The sequence below is a fragment of the Lineus longissimus genome, chromosome 5, assembly GCF_910592395.1.
Source record: "Lineus longissimus chromosome 5, tnLinLong1.2, whole genome shotgun sequence".
Classification (NCBI taxonomy): Eukaryota; Metazoa; Nemertea; class Pilidiophora; order Heteronemertea; family Lineidae; genus Lineus; species Lineus longissimus.
Genome location: NC_088312.1, coordinates 647,898 through 666,156, shown reverse-complemented (window position 1 = coordinate 666,156; position 18,259 = coordinate 647,898). Strand labels below are relative to the sequence as shown.

General features: G+C 41.8%; 2 protein-coding genes across 2 annotated transcripts; one reads left to right on the top strand and one right to left on the bottom strand.

Moving 5' to 3' along the window:
• The first annotated feature begins 222 nt into the window (after positions 1-222).
• LOC135488366 (zinc finger and SCAN domain-containing protein 30-like) lies at positions 223-5,413 on the top strand. Its single transcript, XM_064772954.1, has 4 exons — positions 223-353; positions 890-1,451; positions 1,616-2,098; positions 2,263-5,413. Exons 2-4 carry the CDS (start codon positions 930-932, stop codon positions 3,064-3,066), a joined length of 1,809 nt encoding a protein of 602 aa, XP_064629024.1. The 5' UTR covers positions 223-353; positions 890-929; the 3' UTR covers positions 3,067-5,413.
• A 1,657-nt stretch (positions 5,414-7,070) lies between these two features.
• LOC135487424 (zinc finger protein 37-like) lies at positions 7,071-17,306 on the bottom strand. The gene is made up of 3 exons (XM_064771062.1): positions 17,190-17,306; positions 15,958-16,601; positions 7,071-15,638 (listed from the first exon to the last, which is right to left on the bottom strand). The coding sequence occupies exons 2-3, from the start codon at positions 16,552-16,554 to the stop codon at positions 14,418-14,420; spliced, it is 1,818 nt and encodes a 605-aa protein (XP_064627132.1). The 5' UTR covers positions 16,555-16,601; positions 17,190-17,306; the 3' UTR covers positions 7,071-14,417.
• Between the last annotated feature and the right edge of the window lie 953 nt (positions 17,307-18,259).

Sequence of the window (18,259 nt, the reverse complement as noted above, 5' to 3'; positions counted from 1 at the left end):
GAAATTCGGAGCTGAAGGGTTAAACTGAATCCAGTGTTTTCACTAATTTCTGATGCCATTACTGTCAAAACAAGCTATTCATCCTATTTGGAATCTGAATGTGAAGAATTAATCAGTTTTCGTGTGAAAAACATTAAAAAAGCTAATTAACGCCAATTCCAATATCAGATCCTAATTTCCTTTAAATTCTCAACATGCGTAATTAGAGATGCGCAGCGCGTGGCTTCATTTCCTGCATTGTTTGTTTTGAGTTGTGCTAGTCGCCGAAAATACCATTTTTCACGAGTCGACAGTATATGAAACGATTAAAACCTAGCTGATGCGTCCATTGTTAATGCAGAGAGCAATCGATTGTACGTGTGGTCTTATTTATGAATTTCAATGTAGTCAAAATTCGGTCGAAAAGTCTGTCTCATCCGGCATATATCTCGCAATGTATTTACACTGTTATGTATAGTGCATAGTGTAGCCTATATAGACAGTACTACATGAGTATCTGCACCCCGGCCCTAACCCCTAAGGCCCTATGCACTCTTTGAACCCGTTTGCTGCCACCAAGAGCAACAACTTTTGCGCCGAGTGTCCTCATCATCATGACAAGTAGTACTGTTGTGATCAACTTTGTCACATCCTTTTTAAATGATTTCTTGAATGTTAGTGAAGTGATATGATAATCCGCTCATTGGTATGGTGCCCATCCGTTTGTGTCCTCATTTTCAAGTCTGTGTCATCTTGATTCACATCAGGAATGGACGTTATTGACAATGACATTGTAGGGCGATGTACATACGTCAGTCGTCTTGACTTTGAACTTTGCACAGTCCTATCGACATTGAATGATGTAGTGAAGTGATGTAATAAATCTTACTTCGCATTTTTGCTCTTGCAGGGTGTCCTAATTGATAGAAGCTTGCATCACCGAGTCAGTCATGTCTGAGCAGTCAGGCATGCCCACCAAGCAGCAGAACTTGTGTGCACTTCGTGCCTTAAAAATTGAGATGGACGTTCGTGGTAGCGTTCTTCATCAAACGTGGAACGAACTCTCTGACTTGATCGGGAAATATCAAGGAGAAGTGGAAATCGCTCTATCAAGTGACCATAAATGTGACTCTTCTTTAGATGAGTCATTTACAGAGTTTCAAGAACAGAAAACATTAGTTAAGGAACAGGAGATCTTGCTTGACATGAAGAAAGAGGAAATCAAAAATTTGAAGGATGAGTTGGATATGCTAAAGACAGAGTTGGGTGGCGTGAGGGAGGCCCTTGAGATGAAGGACAAGATGCTGGACAAGATACAGAAACAGATGGTGCGGGAGAATAAGGAGTGGTCCGATGAGGTGACCAAGATGAGGCAGTACCTGTGTGACGAGCAGAGACAGAAGCAGGCAGTGATGCAGCAGTACGCTGATCTGAGGCAGAGTCATCAGTCATGTTCCGTCTCAATGGATGAGGTAAGACTTACTTCAATATCATGGTCTTTCTACAGTGTACTGTAGGTGGTAAAGAAGCACCACTTAGAAATGCGGACTGCCTCAGCTGTGTCCTTATTGGGGATGACTATGTATCGTTCTAGCTTTGTGGCTGGCTTTCATCAATGTATTTATTCTGTTTTCAGGAGAATCAATCTCCCAATGGGCACGACACTCCTATTTTGGTCAGTGAAGGGTTTACGTACGTCGAACCTGAGGCACCCGAGGAAGACAAGAATGATGAGGAGCATGACCTCAAGTACCAGATCCGTCTGAATGTTGATGAGGATGGAAACAGTTCTGTTGAAAACCCCATGTTTGCTGTTGATGAGAATTCCCGCATTTACGTGAATGTGGAAGACAGCCAGTTCAATGTTTCGAACAACAGTGATGATGTTGTGGTTGAGAAAAAGAAGAAGAGGTCATCAGAGTTGATGGAACGGCTCAAGAAGATCGACCCGAAGCTGCCACCGTCTGCTCTCGAGAAGGAGAACCCAATCCTATCCTCTCTGATTGGTTCACAGCCAGCAAAGAAAGCAAGGCTGGCCAAGAACAGTCAGCAGAAACAGAATGCTTCAACATCTGGCGTCTCTGGTAGCCAGGCCTCCTTACCACTGCCAATGCCTCTTGTAAGTCAAATTGTAGGACAACAAGCTGAAAGGTTTTGACAAAGAAACCATACCATGGAGAGTTGCATTTACGACATTTCCAACCTCTTCATTTCATCATCTGAAAATAAGTCCAATGATAGTTTTTTATCCCAATAGCTAAATCTTGTGTTTTCTTCTTTCAGGATACATCACTTACACCTCAAATGATGCAGAATCTCTTAGGCTACATTCCATCCGAGAAACCAGACCAGTCCTATCGCTGCGAGAAATGTGGACAAGAGTTTGAAAACAAATACGGCCTCGTAACCCACCGATGGACCAATGCTTGTTCTCGTGTGAAGTCAGCGATTCAGAATCTCTCACCCGACCTAATCGCTGATACAAAATCGGATAATTACGATCCTGAAAAGCCTTTTAAATGTGAAAGGTGTACAAAGACATTCAAATCAGTTCAAGGTCTGCAGACGCATCGCAAACACTTCAGTTGTGTGAAAGACGGCTCAGCCGCCAAGACTGGCTGGTTCAACAAGGAATCGAGCCCAGCCAGTAAGTTCTTGTGTAAATTCTGTGGTGAATCATTCAATACGAAACAGGTTCTCCTTGAGCATGAACATGTACACAAAACTATGGAACCAAACAAGTGCTTCTTTTGCCATCGGAACTTTGACGATCAGACTGCGTTATTGATCCACCAGAAACTCACAGGACACCAGAAACCAACCAATCGGTGCCAGTTCTGTGAGGAATCATTCGAAACAAATGAGGATCTCGAAAAACATATCGCAGTTCACAAGAAAAATGGGGATGGGAAGGTGACATTCATGTGTCCGTCTTGTCCAAAGTCGTTTTCAAAGGAGATCAGTTTGTTGTCACATCAGAAGGTCCACGTGGATGACAATCCAAACCCTATATCGCCACCAAGCCAGCAGAATCCACTGCTTTCACCGTTTAATGGCAGAGATGATGTGAATGCTCTTACCCTGTGAGGAAGGAGACTGTTCAGTGTGAATACTCTAACCCTGTGAGGAAGGAGACTGTTAAGTGTGAATACTCTAACCCTGTGAGGAAGGAGACTGTTCATTGTGAATACTCTAACCCTGTGAGGAAGGAGACTGTTCATTGTGAATACTCTAACCCTGTGAGGAAGGAGACTGTTCAGTGTGAATACTCTAACCCTGTGAGGAAGGAGACTGTTCATTGTGAATACTCTAACCCTGTGAGGAAGGAGACTGTTCAGTGTGAATACTCTAACCCTGTGAGGAAGGAGACTGTTCAGTGTGAATACTCTAACCCTGTGAGGAAGGAGACTGTTCAGTGTGAATACTCTAACCCTGTGAGGAAGGAGACTGTTCAGTGTGAATACTCTAACCCTGTGAGGAAGGAGACTGTTCAGTGTGAATACTCTAACCCTGTGAGGAAGGAGACTGTTCAGTGTGAATACTCTAACCCTTTGAGGAAGGAGACTGTTCAGTGTTAATACTCTAACCCTTTGAGGAAGGAGACTGTTCATTGTGAATACTCTAACCCTGTGAGGAAGGAGACTGTTCAGTGTGAATACTCTAACCCTTTGAGGAAGGAGACTGTTCAGTGTGAATACTCTAACCCTTTGAGGAAGGAGACTGTTCATTGTGAATACTCTAACCCTGTGAGGAAGGAGACTGTTCAGTGTGAATACTCTAACCCTTTGAGGAAGGAGACTGTTCAGTGTGAATACTCTAACCCTGTGAGGAAGGAGACTGTTTGGGGCAAATCCCATGAACTGGGAAATACTTTATCATGGTACATATCAGAAACTGAATAATATCAAAAACTGAATTTGTAATAATATATCAATTATAATTAGTATTAATCCAAAATGTATGTAATGGTTCTGCAACTTGTCTGACAAGAAATTGGTTGGCAACTGGTGCTCTCTGGCAACTGACTCTTCCAGCTGGTTGTCAAGTTCCTCTGCATAAAACAAACTACATTATAACACAAACATGTTAAAAGTTGAATTATACATTTATTGGAGATGAATATGTTTTCAATTCTTTGTTGCTTTGATTTAATGTTAAATGTAAATGTCCTATATCTTTCTAATGCTTTCCTGTATGCCCTGCAGTCTTGGAGTATTTCAAGCCAGTTGTGATTTCAATTATGACTTCACCTCTAAACGTTGAACATCGTAAAATTCAAAGGCCAATTTGGATACATATGTCTTGTAAACTTATGATTACAGTCCGAGTTGTCATTCATTTTGGAAGTATAGAAATGACTGATCTGGGTACTGGTGTTTCATGACGGTACTATTTTGAAAGTTGTTGTGGGTTTTACTTAGTGTGTTATTACTTCTTCATGTGATGGTAGATGTTTGAACTTCACAGTCCTCTGTTGAATGAACTTCACAGTCCTCTGTTGAATGAACTTCACAGTCCTCTGTTGAATGAACTTCACAGTCCTCTGTTGAATGAACTTCACAGTCCTCTGTTGAATGAACTTCACAGTCCTCTGTTGAATGAACTTCACAGTCCTCTGTTGAATGAACTTCAGTCCGACATTTGACTTGGAGCAAGTTTAACCAATTATGCCCAGCGTTTCAAGATTATGCGTACTTGTCAATCTTATGCATTACCCTTGTTTTATATAATAATCTTTTCCCACTTGTTATTCACTTCTATTGTATAGTGTATTTTGTCTTTTCTAAAACGTGTTCAACATGGATTTCTATTGAATTTGCACCAAGTGCAATGATGTGTAAAGTTTGTTAATGTATTTTGTATTGTAGGATTGGTACTTTTTGGTTGAATGTGAATCTACGTGTAGTTGTTATTTATGTTGAACTGATTTCATCATTATGGTGCATTATAAGTTGATCCATCCAATTGACAGTTGTCATTTAGTATGCCAGTTACCACAGTAGAGCCAGGTTTAGCGACAGTGCCTGTGCTGCACTCTCATTTAGCTGCTATTGCTGTTACCTTTAGACAAATATGGATCCATGATTAGATGGTGTGCTCTACCAAAACTTGTGTTTGACCATCACAGAAATGTGACCTTGGTGATAACGTGTGTACTCTCCTATAGAATGTACAGTGTTGGACGACTGGCCAAAGATGCCGACATCTACCACAGATTCTGTGTTAAGGCTATTAAGCTGGTCAAGAGGCACCTGTTTTACCTGTATTAGGCCCGTGTGTAGCAGACCTCCCTCATTGAAACAGTGTATGGAGATGTGTTGTTGATATTCCACTTTGTGCCTTGGATGCCATGTGTATGTGTGGTTCCTGCATGGATGTACACAGCTTCTACTTGTATTCTCAATAAAACATGGGTGCTGTAATGTTATTCATATCTTGATGTTTTATTGCGTTTATTGTGAATTTCCCAGCTGAGATGAATGCTTCAAGCTATCTCGTAACCCGGCTTCCTCGTGGATCTCAGACATGTACAGCACATATACGTGGTTGTGCTGGTCTTCCTGTGCACAGGGAGATGGAAGCTCTACCAAACTAAACGTGGAAGGGACCTAATGTTGTCCCAAGTACATGAGGTACCTGGGGTACGTAAGCTACCCAGTAAAGGTTCGCTGGAGGTATGTGACAAGCAGATTGTCCCAGGACGCTGTCACCAGAGTCAATGGCATATCTTGCCCACAGTTAGCACTGATTGTCTTCAGGATGGATTGTTTCCCACCAGAGCTGGCACTGGTCTGTCTTCAAGATGGATTGTGTCCAGGCCTGGTGCAGCAAAGACACAACCAGTGATTGCCAGTGCTTGTCTGCCTGGTCGCAGCTCTGGAGATATGGCAGGCTTTTCTGGGCTGGGCCAAGCCTGGCTATCAACCGGAATACACTTGACACCCAGGGCTGGGCCAAGGCTGGTTGATGGATCGTAAGCACGGGTTCCTTGGCTAATAAGCCTTCCAGCCTGAATGGTTGCATTCCAGTGAGGAAAGCTGTGCTTCTGATGAGAAGGACGCTGCCCAGCTGATGGGTAGTTAAGTTAGGCTTGATTATTTTTAAGCTTGTTGTTGAGTTCTGATGTTCCATGTACATGACCAGCAGGTTGTCCCAGTGCGCTCTACCAAAGGTGGAAGGGTTCTGTTGTTGTCTCAAGCACATGAGGTACCTCAGGTGGACGGGCTTTTTCAAGTTGGCTGCTCGAGTTGTCTCAATGGCCAGGCTGGGACTGTCTTGAGCATAGTGAGACTGCAGCTCTACCTGAGGGAGGATGATCCTCGTGTTGTCTGAGATACATGAGCTACTTCAGGTCATAAGCTACATGAGATTGTCCCAATGAGGCCTGGCACACATGCAGGTTTTCCCAGCCAAATTTATTAGTATTCAGTGATATATGATAGAAACTATCAGATGAGAGGTTCTGATGAGGTTCATTAGGTATGTGAGCCATTGGGCTGCATGCAGCATGTCACCTCACACCATCGACCCCATCCTGACAGGAGTTGAGACCCGACAACAGTCAATGCAGTCTGATTCGGTCAGTCTGTGACTGCCTCACCTCTCTCACCGTGTTGGAAACACAGTAGAGCTGCAAGGATCAATTTGGCCTGGTTGTGACTGTCTCATCGGTCTGACCATTTCAAGACTGGTGAGCGTAAGGTCCCATTCGAGCTCTCTTACCGTGTCGGCAACACAGTGCAGCTACCAGGGTCTATTTGGTCTGGTTGTGACAGTGCCATCTCTCTCACCGTGTTGGCGAGACGGTGGACCTGAGTGCCGAGTCGGTTAGCTTGTGATTGTCACATCTCTCTCACAGCGTTGGCAAGTTATAACTGAGCAGCCACGTCCGATTCTGTCTGGCATTGGTAGACAGTGGAGCCATGGGGTGTGACTGTCTCATCGCTCGCACTGGGTCAGCAAGACAGTGGAGCTGCCAGGCCAATTACAGCTTCTAACAGTCATCAGGATGACTATCTGCATAACAGCCAATCCTAAGGATGTCCTTCAGACATTCCTTCCAAGTGTCAAAGACGTTACAAAGACCCTGATATAAATAGTGTACATGATTTTATTGATACCGATTCAATAATATTGTACGTAGTGATACAGGTTTTGCTATGAAAAATATAAGATTTGAAGAATGTCAACAACAACCTAGGAAGTTACAACAGATACTACAGGTCATCATCCAGCGGTTAAAACCGAGAAACCAAGTAAGTTAATGCCCAGAAACTTCTGACCAGTTCCTCTCCTATGACCAGTAAATACACATCAGTGGTGTGCGGCAATCCTTAACTCTGCTGCACAGTAAGGAGGGATACGGATGCCCAACACTCTCAATAGCTTCCCTCTATCTGATGATAACAACACGTCATGATTACTTCAAGATCAGAGAGAAACTGGTCAAACATAGGTCAACATGAGGTAAAATCTAAGTTAAAGAAGTTGCATCTTTTCAGATGAACTCTTCAAAATGCTATGAATAAACTGTTCTGGAAACTTTATGATTAAACTTATAAGGAAACATTGGATCCAAAAGTAACATTATGTAAGGAGTTTGTTTTGAAATCAACGCAATCTAACCAAAATAATATGAGTACATGTTGAGTTATAACAAAACATCAAACGTAGTCTAAACTTTCTATCACAGAAACATTTTGAAACCCACTTCTCCGAACACAAACAACTGTTTTGGTAGACGTTTGGATAAAATTTTCAATATTGTCAACAGTTTACTGTAAATAACGTTTACATGTACAACAATCTTTTTATCATTTGAACAGCAAGGGGATAAATTACATTTTGAATCTAGTATTTACTTAAACTTTTAAATATTCATCAATAAATCAAAATACATTTCTGCCTTGAATAGATATCTATATTCTTTGACTCGTCGCGATGGATTGGTATTCCATGATTTGAGGTCAGGAAACCAGATGTACCAAGTGTAACATGGACAGATTGGTTCCCAATCGCTTGTAAGAGGACAGACCATTCCCAGGCGAGTCCCTCAGGCTAGGGAGTGGCCAAACTTTGTTCTACCACCTTGTGAGAAAGTTTGGAACCAATCTAGAACATGCAGAAATCAAATTCAAGTATCCTATCACAATAGACAATTCTTCAACAATCAAACAGTCAGAACTTGAATAACAATATCTACAATATGTACAGTGTGAGGTTACTCATAGACTATATAACATACATAACTCATTAAAGCTTATACGGTCATCACCGGCTCAATAAACATCACCTTAATAACACCGAAATCAACTAAGATACAATAATATATTGTTGGATAGATACAAAGTTAAAACCAGTAGAATGATATCACCAGGAACTTTATCATGAAATGGAGAATTCACCGTTTCATTTCAAACCATAGCGGTTGTTGATTCACTGTCAACTTACAATGTATTTTGAACCACTGATTGTTTTTGGCTATGTTGTGACGTTATCACATGTATGGAACTGGGTCAGTCTGATTGTTGACATTCAAAAATCCCTTCAAGGTGGCAATAATAAAGCTGTGAAGAGCACAACAACTAGTTTGACTGGCCTCATCCTGGAAGAAGGACATCAAATTCACCAAAACAGTGAGTGTACTGATAACTTTGGTTGGAGCACAACACTGGTATTCTAACAGAACCGAGTACCCTGCAACACTGCATGGAAACCAATGTACCGTACATAGCCTGGTGACTTCTTAAGACAGTTGACAGAATGGTGTAAATACAAATAGTCCATGATAGATGACAATACATGGACCTTCCATGCAAAACATGACTTCAGAAGTTGAGTTCTGGTTGATCATTCTTCTGTGATCTTGACTGGATTTATTCCAATACATGAAGAGCTTTGATCGGCAATAAGAGAATGCCTGTATGTGTCACAGATCATGAACTTTCACATCAAATAAGTCAGTACTACCGGTATAAACTTCAAACTGACAACAATGTATCGAGGTTATATAGAACATACGTGAAGTTATAATATAATTACAATTTAAGTTCCAGACTCTGCTCAACAACACTCACGAATATGTCCACATATTCTATGATCCTCTCACGACAACAAATACCCGCTTTCAACAATTTTTGTTGCATTTCAAGCCTAAATATAGTAAGCTTATGTCTGCTTTAATAATTAACTATCACACAGTTGATTTAAATGAAGCATTTTTTAACCTGAGATTATATGAGGCAGTGAAAATGTGGATATTCCAAATGTACTAATAAGTGTTTTAAAGGAAGAGTAGAACAAATCACTACGAGTCATCACCAGTTCCCTTAAGACACCAACTAGAGACTGACTGAGAGAGTGCAGATGACATCATCACAGAAAGTCACCATTTTGAATGTTGAAATCAATGTAATATTGGCATGTGGCGTGATCAACATGTAGCTCACTTTGTCAGCAAGGTCCAGGACACTCAAACAGACTAACATTCAAAATAGATGTCCCGATGATGTCACAGCATGGCCTCTCATTCAACTAAGGATGAATTTGCTCCTCAATTGTTTTGATAAATGGGAGGAGGTTATATCCACTGCAATTCAGCAAAAACAACTTTAAAAGAAACCCAATATAATGGTTCATGATGAATCTATCAACTTGCACACAAATTTTGGCCAAAATGGAAGTCAGTAGGTTCTACACAAAAACTGGATCTATCATTGCAATTGATAACATTAGACGTTTCTTTAGATATATTTTCTGTGCAACACAAATAGATCAAAATTTAAATTGTATACGCTAATAACATAAGCACATGAGAGTTATAAAGTTATATATGGTGGAGCACACTTGTTTTTAAAAGGTACTTGTCAGCACGAAGATTGTGGATAGCACATTCAATGAAAATAACATAATCGCCATCAATTACCGCTTTATTTAACATTTGGATTAATCAGTATTGATGTTGAGTAGTTGAAAGTGGACTGGCCAAGTGCTGACCACTTCTGAGAACCGCCCCCTACAGGTTCTGCTGGCACATCACCATACATATCACGCTACTAATAAATCACAAATGTTATAGATCACTTTTCAACATAACGCTATGTCAATGCCGTTTTTACAAATAAATGTAACAATAATACAAGATTATAATCGAACTCAACAATAGTTCTCAAACACCCAAGAACATGATATACTGACCTTGTATAGTAGCTATTTACATACTATGTTACTTTTGAATGAGGCATCGAAGTCACTCCAAATATCAAGGCCAAGCCAAGCCTCAAGTTCGCATCACCATATCACCTGTTGGCACTCACATACATGCACGACCACAGACAGGCCGAACAAAACCATTTAGCACAATATTCCCACAATTACATCACTGATCCTATCGAACGAGAAGACCAGAATTCAACCCCTCACGTCAACGAATCTGAAATCCGCCGCCGATGTCAACAAACCTTGATTGTTGGAGTAACCTCGGAGTATCTGCGGGTTATGTGTACCCTGAGATAATACATGATAATAATAACAATAACAATATACATGACCCTCCAGACGTCACCTCATCACTAAAGAACAGTGTCCCGCTATTTACAGTGACCAGACACAGTCATTGAGACTAACTAAGCCATTGGTGACCTTGGTATCTCAAGTTTGATAGTTTCTCCAACCACTCAATGGATTGCATTGCCAAAACTGTCTCTCAAGTAACAGCCTATCGACCTTGATACACTTCAGCGACTGAGCCAACTTCATCTCCACATATTTACAAGAAGATTTACCTGTACAAATTCACCCATCATCTCAACCAACAACACTGGGGTCAATTCCATAACCAGACACACCAACATCCAACAATAACTTCAACAGTTAAAGTGAAAACATTATCACATTTTGTTTCTAACAACCAGGGCATGACTGTTCAAAGACCAAAACCAACGTTCATTGGGTCTCAAATATTCCGGGCAGGGAACTACCTCTCCCCTGAGAATCAGTAAGGAACCTTTCGAGTGAGATTTAAGCAATTTATAGGAGCCCTTTAGACCAAGAAATACCCTTAAACAGAACCAAAAAGACATCGGAGTATGAGTTTTTGAACAGTCATGCTCTTATACACAACCTGATATGTCCATGGAAAGACTCCTACAAATGTTTCCTAACAACAGAAATTCGACCCAATTGAACACATCATCTCAGGAAGACTACTGTCTTCTGATCACATGCTGCTACAACTCCAATCATCGTCACAAAAGCTTTGTCTCATTCGACCAATGAAATGAGGCAACTCTATGAACACATTCAGAATGATCACCGAGCAACAAACCTAAGTATTATCTATCACATCCACTCTTAACCAGAACTAAATACACCAGGTAGAAAACACCAAACCCTAACGCTCACAAAACTCATCCAAGTCAGTTTTCTGTAACTATCGCTGATCTGGAGCTAAATGTTATAATTCTCTACACGTACACCATTATCTCTTTTCGTTTTTATAGTTTTTTTTCTCAGACAGGAGGTTCCATCATATAAGTGAGAAAGGCTCCTGACTGACGTCACAGTATAGTAACTTGAATAATCTAGGATACATGAACACTTGAATAATAAAACACATCTGCATTTCATTTAATGCGTTAACTAAACCCAAAAACATAAGACGGCCAGGTGTAGAACTATTTGTGTGCATTTTCAAATTTGAATCTCTAACTAAAACTGGTGAACACAGAGGTTTATAAACTGAATAATGTAACAGGGCCAAAATGTAGAACGACCAAAGAATTTTTTTTTATGTTTTAGATATGTGAATACTACTTATCACAGGTGTGAATAAAACAAGAAACCGTTTCAGTGACCAGGGCAAGGAGTAACACCTTCACGAGAAGGAGGTCATGTATTTTACGTTTTAAAATCTTAACCCCTTTTTTACAACTCGCACCCAACAATTATACAGAGGAAGTGTGCGTAATCCTGAATATATATTTCATTCTTTCAAACCTATTTCTCAATAAAAATGTTTTATAACCCAGAAACCAACAATTTACAGCATCGTGTCATCTCGGCAGAACTGTCCTGGCTTCTCAAATCATTCAACATATCTCCGACACTTGGCCGAGATATCTCAGATGAACATTCTACCATTTTGCATGCCATCCACACTGGCAGCCAGTGGCATGTATTCTGATCTGACCACCGTACAAACATCTAGATCTTCATGCCACCCACACTGGCAGCCAGTGGCATGTATTCTGATCTGACCACCGTACAAACATCTAGATCTTCATGCCACCCACACTGGCAGCCAGTGGCATGTATTCTGATCTGACCACCGTACAAACATCTAGATCTTCATGCCACCCACACTGGCAGCCAGTGGCATGTATTCTGATCTGACCACCGTACAAACATCTAGATCTTCATGCCACCCACACTGGCAGCCAGTGGCATGTATTCTGATCTGACCACCGTACAAACATCTAGATCTTCATGCCACCCACACTGGCAGCCAGTGGCATGTATTCTGATCTGGCCACTGTACAAACATCTAGATCTTCATGCCACCCACACTGGCAGCCAGTGGCATGTATTCTGATCTGACCACCGTACAAACATCTAGATCTTCATGCCACCCACACTGGCAGCCAGTGGCATGTATTCTGATCTGACCACCGTACAAACATCTAGATCTTCATGCCACCCACACTGGCAGCCAGTGGCATGTATTCTGATCTGACCACCGTACAAACATCTAGATCTTCATGCCACCCACACTGGCAGCCAGTGGCATGTATTCTGATCTGACCACCGTACAAACATCTAGATCTTCATGCCACCCACACTGGCAGCCAGTGGCATGTATTCTGATCTGGCCACTGTACAAACATCTAGATCTTCAAGTTGTTTTGTGATTTTGGAATGTTTCAAGAGCCAGAACGTGACACATGATAAAACAACACAGTAAAATCAAACATGTAATGCCCAACCGAATATAAACCAAAGAGAAAAACCGTCCTCGCTAGCATCCCATGAACTCAATATTTACGATTAAAACAATAATAAACCAATGCCAATAATTAAACGCTATGTACAACAAGATAACAATTACCGGGTACCGGTAGAGAGGGAGAGGTGTAAAACTAGGGTCCTTTTGGGCCAAGTATTCACTGACGAGACGTCGGCCTCCAATCCTGTCAGAGGTGCTGGATGGACACCTGTGGGTAGGCCCTTTGATTAGGTATGGCAAACTTAACCCTGTTCTATACCAAAAAAGAGGACACTAGATTCACACCTCTCGTCACACTTTCACTTTTTAGTGTTTCACTAAAATAAACAAGTATAGTATTAGCACATTCAAATATAAGACATTCACGCCAGTAAACCGGTTTATTAAACCAGAAATTCACAAGCTTGAACTGAATTGATGGTAAACAAGTTCAAACTGGTGTACTTCCAGGAGGTAGGAGACTGTATACATCTTATATGGTGCACACAAGTCTTTAAGTAGTAAGTAATGAAACGTTATGCTGCCTGCTACAACACCAATGGTCACCAACAAAATGTTCAATATGAGGATCGTGAATGTTTTCAAAAAGCAAAAGTAACCTGAATTCATATTCTGTAAATATTTTGATCGGCCATGTTTTTTTATAATGCTCACTAATGCATACACTTCAAAGTCTGCTATTATCACTGGAATGTTACATACTTACAATAACTAGGTTTGTAGATCAAGAGGTTTTTGTAAATCTTTTAAAACAAAACTGGGACCATTGGTGTGGATTTCAAAATACTCCAGCACAGAAAGTGCTTTTGGTTTTAGATAACTGCCTTTTGGAGACTTCACCGGTGAATGGAATTTAACAAAGCTATTCAAGCTGGTAAACAGAAGCTATGGTTATAATCTGAATACCAGAAACTCTGTGGCCGTTTTGCCAACCCAACTGACCTGCCTTCCACTTCCGTTTCATGGTGTCATTGAGGTCAGTGAATCGCCTCGGTTGAAAGAATGACAGAGATGAGACTTAACTGTGTGGCAAATCTTGGCAAAGTTATCTTTCGGAGCAAAAACTTTTTGGGGAAAATAAACTTTCTGTCTTGTGTTTTTGGAACAAGCTGAAGCCTGAGGTGCCGAAGCGTCTCATCTCAGAAAAAAATATTGGCACAATTATCAATTACAAATGCAGAAGAATCAAAACAACATCATTGCTACACAAACAATTTCTGAGGTATATAAGTCGAGAATTATGGACAAGAACATGATAAATGGGGAATCTGCATGTAGCAACTGGATATGATAAAGCAACGCTCTATCTGTCAGGCTTTGACCTCCTCGGCCCAGTTGATCAAAACAAGTAAGTCTCCTTCGTCAGTTAACACCTCGCCCTCGCTGGTGACTTCCTTGGTTTTGAACAACTGTAAGGTGACCGTGCTGACCTTCCTCAGTGTGACTTTGGGTTGTTGGCGACCTCCTTGCTATGCGTCATCACAATGTGTTTCTGCAGGCTATTCTGTCGCGTGAACCTGACCATACAGTACTGGCACTGGTAAGGGCGCTCTCCACTATGGGTTCGGATATGCTGAATGAGGTTGGAGCGGACAGCGAACGCCCAGCCACACTGCTCACACTTGTAGGGCTTTTCACCAGTGTGGATGCGGATATGCCTGAGCAGTGACGACTGAACGGAGAACCTCTTCTTACAATCCTTACACTTGTATGGCTTCTCTCCAGTGTGTGTCCTCAGATGAATCTGCAGGTAGATACGCGTACCAAAGCTCTTTCCACACTCCTCACACTTGAACCGCCGGTCATGGCTGTTCTTGAGATGTTTACGATAGCTGATCTCGTTGAAGAAGACCTTCTTGCAAGGGACACACACTGGCGGTGATGTACCGTCTTGGTTCGAGCTCGACGTCTGTAAACCTTCTTCTTGGTTGCTGCTAGACTCGCTTTTGGAGCGATCACTGATTTCAATGGTCGGCCGTGTCCCAGATTGTATCAGACCCGGGAAGACAGGCTGCCTATCGACATGATCAATGACTGCAGATGAGTAATGCACTTCAGGCGGAGAATAATTATTATTCAAATTTGCTGACGAGTTTGGCATTCTGTCGGGCTCTAACGTGAAGGACTGAATGATGTTTTCCACAACATTTGAGTTTGAACATGTAGTCCATGTTAAACCCAGACGGCTGTGGTCCTTCTCAACCATTGCATGACTGTTTGGCAGCTTCTGAGCCAAGCTTAAATCAAGTCCCACCTTATTTTCAGTGCCGCGCCACTGACGCTGCAACACAAACAAATCAGGTTTCACATCACTTTCTGAAGATGTGACACAGTTCATTGGTCGGACGTTCACCCGCTGAACTGCTTGCTCTTGTTGTGGGGGCTGCTGCATATGCTGCCTTTCATGTGACTGAGGGCTTGTATCACGCCGAGGTGGACTGTGTCTATCTCGGGCCATGAAGTGCCGAATCTTGGGCACCCTACCTACCCCTGATTCATTAAACTCAGGCATAGAGACTTTACGTGTCTCCTTCTCTTCGACACGCTCCTCAATGATCACAGCCCCTGAGTTTGATGAACTGGTGTTCTCAGAAGGGGTTTCTGTATCACGGCAGGGTGGCTCGTATCTACAAGTAGGCTCATTCTGCTTGGCATTCTACAAAGAATAGAAAGATACATGCAATACAAATAGAGTAATCTAAAATCTTTAAAGAAACAAAAGGAATATTTCGACCATGACTGCAGTGCAACAAGCAAGCAGAACACTTATTGACAGCACAGACAATTCTTATCCATGAAGCCATCTTGCAGGTTCAATAACACTGCTGCTGGGGCCTGTATGTAAACATCCACTGTGTTCATCTTTGCTCAAGACTCGCACAACACTACTTATTCACTTACTGAACAGAAAAGTTTAGAGACTGCTACAAGATTCAGAGTTTGAGATGTGATATTGAACACAGAAGATGACTTACCTGCAAATTCTTGAGAAAGTTTTCACTTGTTGCCCGCGTCCTGTCGTGTGACATCTTCTCCTCCTTCAGCGCTTCCCGCAGCTGATAAATCTGGACCATCAGTTCGGCCGATTCCTTCGCCATCTCATCTTGCATGCGCGATATCAACCGATCTTTCGCCAATAACTGTTCCTGCTTGGTAGCCATGTCGTACTGAAGGCGCTTCAGGTCAACCTGAGCTTTAAACAGTTGTTCCTCCTTCACACTGATCTCATTCTTGGCCTTCTCCAGAAGATCATCTTTCAAACGTATGTCCGTCTCTAAATTACTAATCTGATGTGTTTTGTCAATCGATTCACTCTGAATTAAAGCAAGATCGCTATCTTTAAAGAATTTCTCATCGTGTGATTTGAAATGTCGTTCTTTTGCAATGATTTCTTTTTGCGCCACAGCAAGTTGGTGCTCCCTTTTGATAAGTTCCCCCTGATATTTTGTAAAAAGTCCGAACAGATCTGCCCAGGCCTTCGACATGAGGACCCCTTTCATTTGAAGCTCAGACTGCATGGCTTTCATTATGTCATCCTGGGGGCCATAATCATCATGGGTGTCCTCTTCCATAGTTGGCAGGTTTGGACAAGACCGCCCCACGAACTCTTCTCTGTGACCTGAAAACAAGATATCAGCTTACATTTAGTCTTGGCTAGTAGTTCATAACTAGAACAACTGGCACATATTCTTTCACAGGCAATGGAGTGAACTACAGATCAGCTGGCCAACATAAGTTGACATCGCATCAGTCAGACAGAGGAAGACATTGAGGTCCACCACATGCACTGGCGCTGGCATTGACTGAAACGTCAACAAACCCGCACGCACTCCGATACGACACTTGTAGTACTTAAGAAATTGGCCCGAAAGCGGCGACAGTAGTGAGTACGTTTACACAATGAATGGGGCCCGCACCTCTCGAGCCATTGTCAGGTATCTTTTTACCGTGAAGACATTGGCACAACAAAAAAAAGATCATGTGGTGTGCGACCATGCGGTCTTTTGTTTGTTGTGGCCTTCAGTGGCTTCCTCCGCCTGGTGCGAGGGCCTCTATTGTAATGTGTATGCAAAATATACAGTATACTACACGGAGTGCACTCAGTCAGGTCAAGTTCAGTCAAGGAAGAACCGAAACAAGACATTTCCTCCCTTCACATTCCAATATCCGGGGCTACTTAACATCAGTCATAGTTCAGAACAAGTACCTCGATATTGGGGACGAAGTCTGCCCCGTTATTATGGGCAGACATCTGTTATTTTGCCTGAAAACATTGATTGTTTGGAGGTGGTTTCCTATGTTTTGGAGGCCATAACAGATTCTTCAGCGCACCTTGATTGCGCAGGTAGAAGACTCGAAAGGGAAGTAGGAAATGATAATTTTGCGTCGCCAATCTCTGCATCGTAAATAACCGTTTTGCAATAAGACGCATGTATTCGATCTCAATCATTAGCGCGATACATTTCAATGAAACTTATCAAAAATAGAATGAAGTGGTAGTTTACAAAAATCTCTTCACGCTAACTTTATTTTCATATCCCACTTTCCTGATTGGTTAAAGTTTTCGTTAATTGGTTAATTCCATATGGAGCGCCAAATTCCACAAAATCTTCCGGTATGGCTGATGCTTACTTCAGGAAAATGTTATTTTTAACGATTTCTAACTTTGTGCAGTTCATAATAAAAGGAACAACATACATAAGATTATGCACCAAGTATATGTTTCTATATTTAGCTGAACTTAGGGGATAATATCTATAGGATAACTTTGTTTAAGACACAAAACCTGTATTGATTAGTATGAAATGTTAACCAAACTAGACTTGAGAAACACCTATTATTACAACTTACCCAGCGACCTCTTCCGTTACGACAGACAAGACGTGATGTTGCGCTCATTTGTTCTTTTCAGGACATTGTGCTCACATCTTATTATATAAGATTTTTTGAAGGGGGTGTCAAAACCGGCGCTCCTGAATACTTGAAAGGGTGCTCTTCGTCCGTGACTGAGACCTGGGGACACATCTCCTGTGGATATACCGTGCTACTGTGATCATCACCCAATCATGGATTGGTCACCTTCTACAATTATTGGTGATCCCCGACCCAGGCTGCGGGAAATCATAACATTAATGACACAGTGTACTTCAGTATATAAGGCAACATACTGCCATTGCTTGGGTAGGCCTAACCACTGACCAGCCATGACGGCCTGCTCCACAAGGTATCTCTCTGATAAATAATCATTTATCTGTGAACAGAAAGGACACAAACACT

Excerpts from the sequence above, each read along its gene's own strand:
- LOC135488366 (XM_064772954.1), top strand. The coding sequence starts at position 930 with ATGTCTGAGCAGTCAGGCATGCCCACCAAGCAGCAGAACTTGTGTGCA. Across the intron at positions 1,452-1,615 it reads GTTCCGTCTCAATGGATGAG|GAGAATCAATCTCCCAATGG; the intron begins GTAAGACTTACT and ends TTCTGTTTTCAG. Across the intron at positions 2,099-2,262 it reads TACCACTGCCAATGCCTCTT|GATACATCACTTACACCTCA; the intron begins GTAAGTCAAATT and ends TTCTTCTTTCAG.
- LOC135487424 (XM_064771062.1), bottom strand. The coding sequence starts at position 16,554 with ATGGAAGAGGACACCCATGATGATTATGGCCCCCAGGATGACATAATG. Across the intron at positions 15,639-15,957 it reads ACTTTCTCAAGAATTTGCAG|AATGCCAAGCAGAATGAGCC; the intron begins GTAAGTCATCTT and ends TATTCTTTGTAG.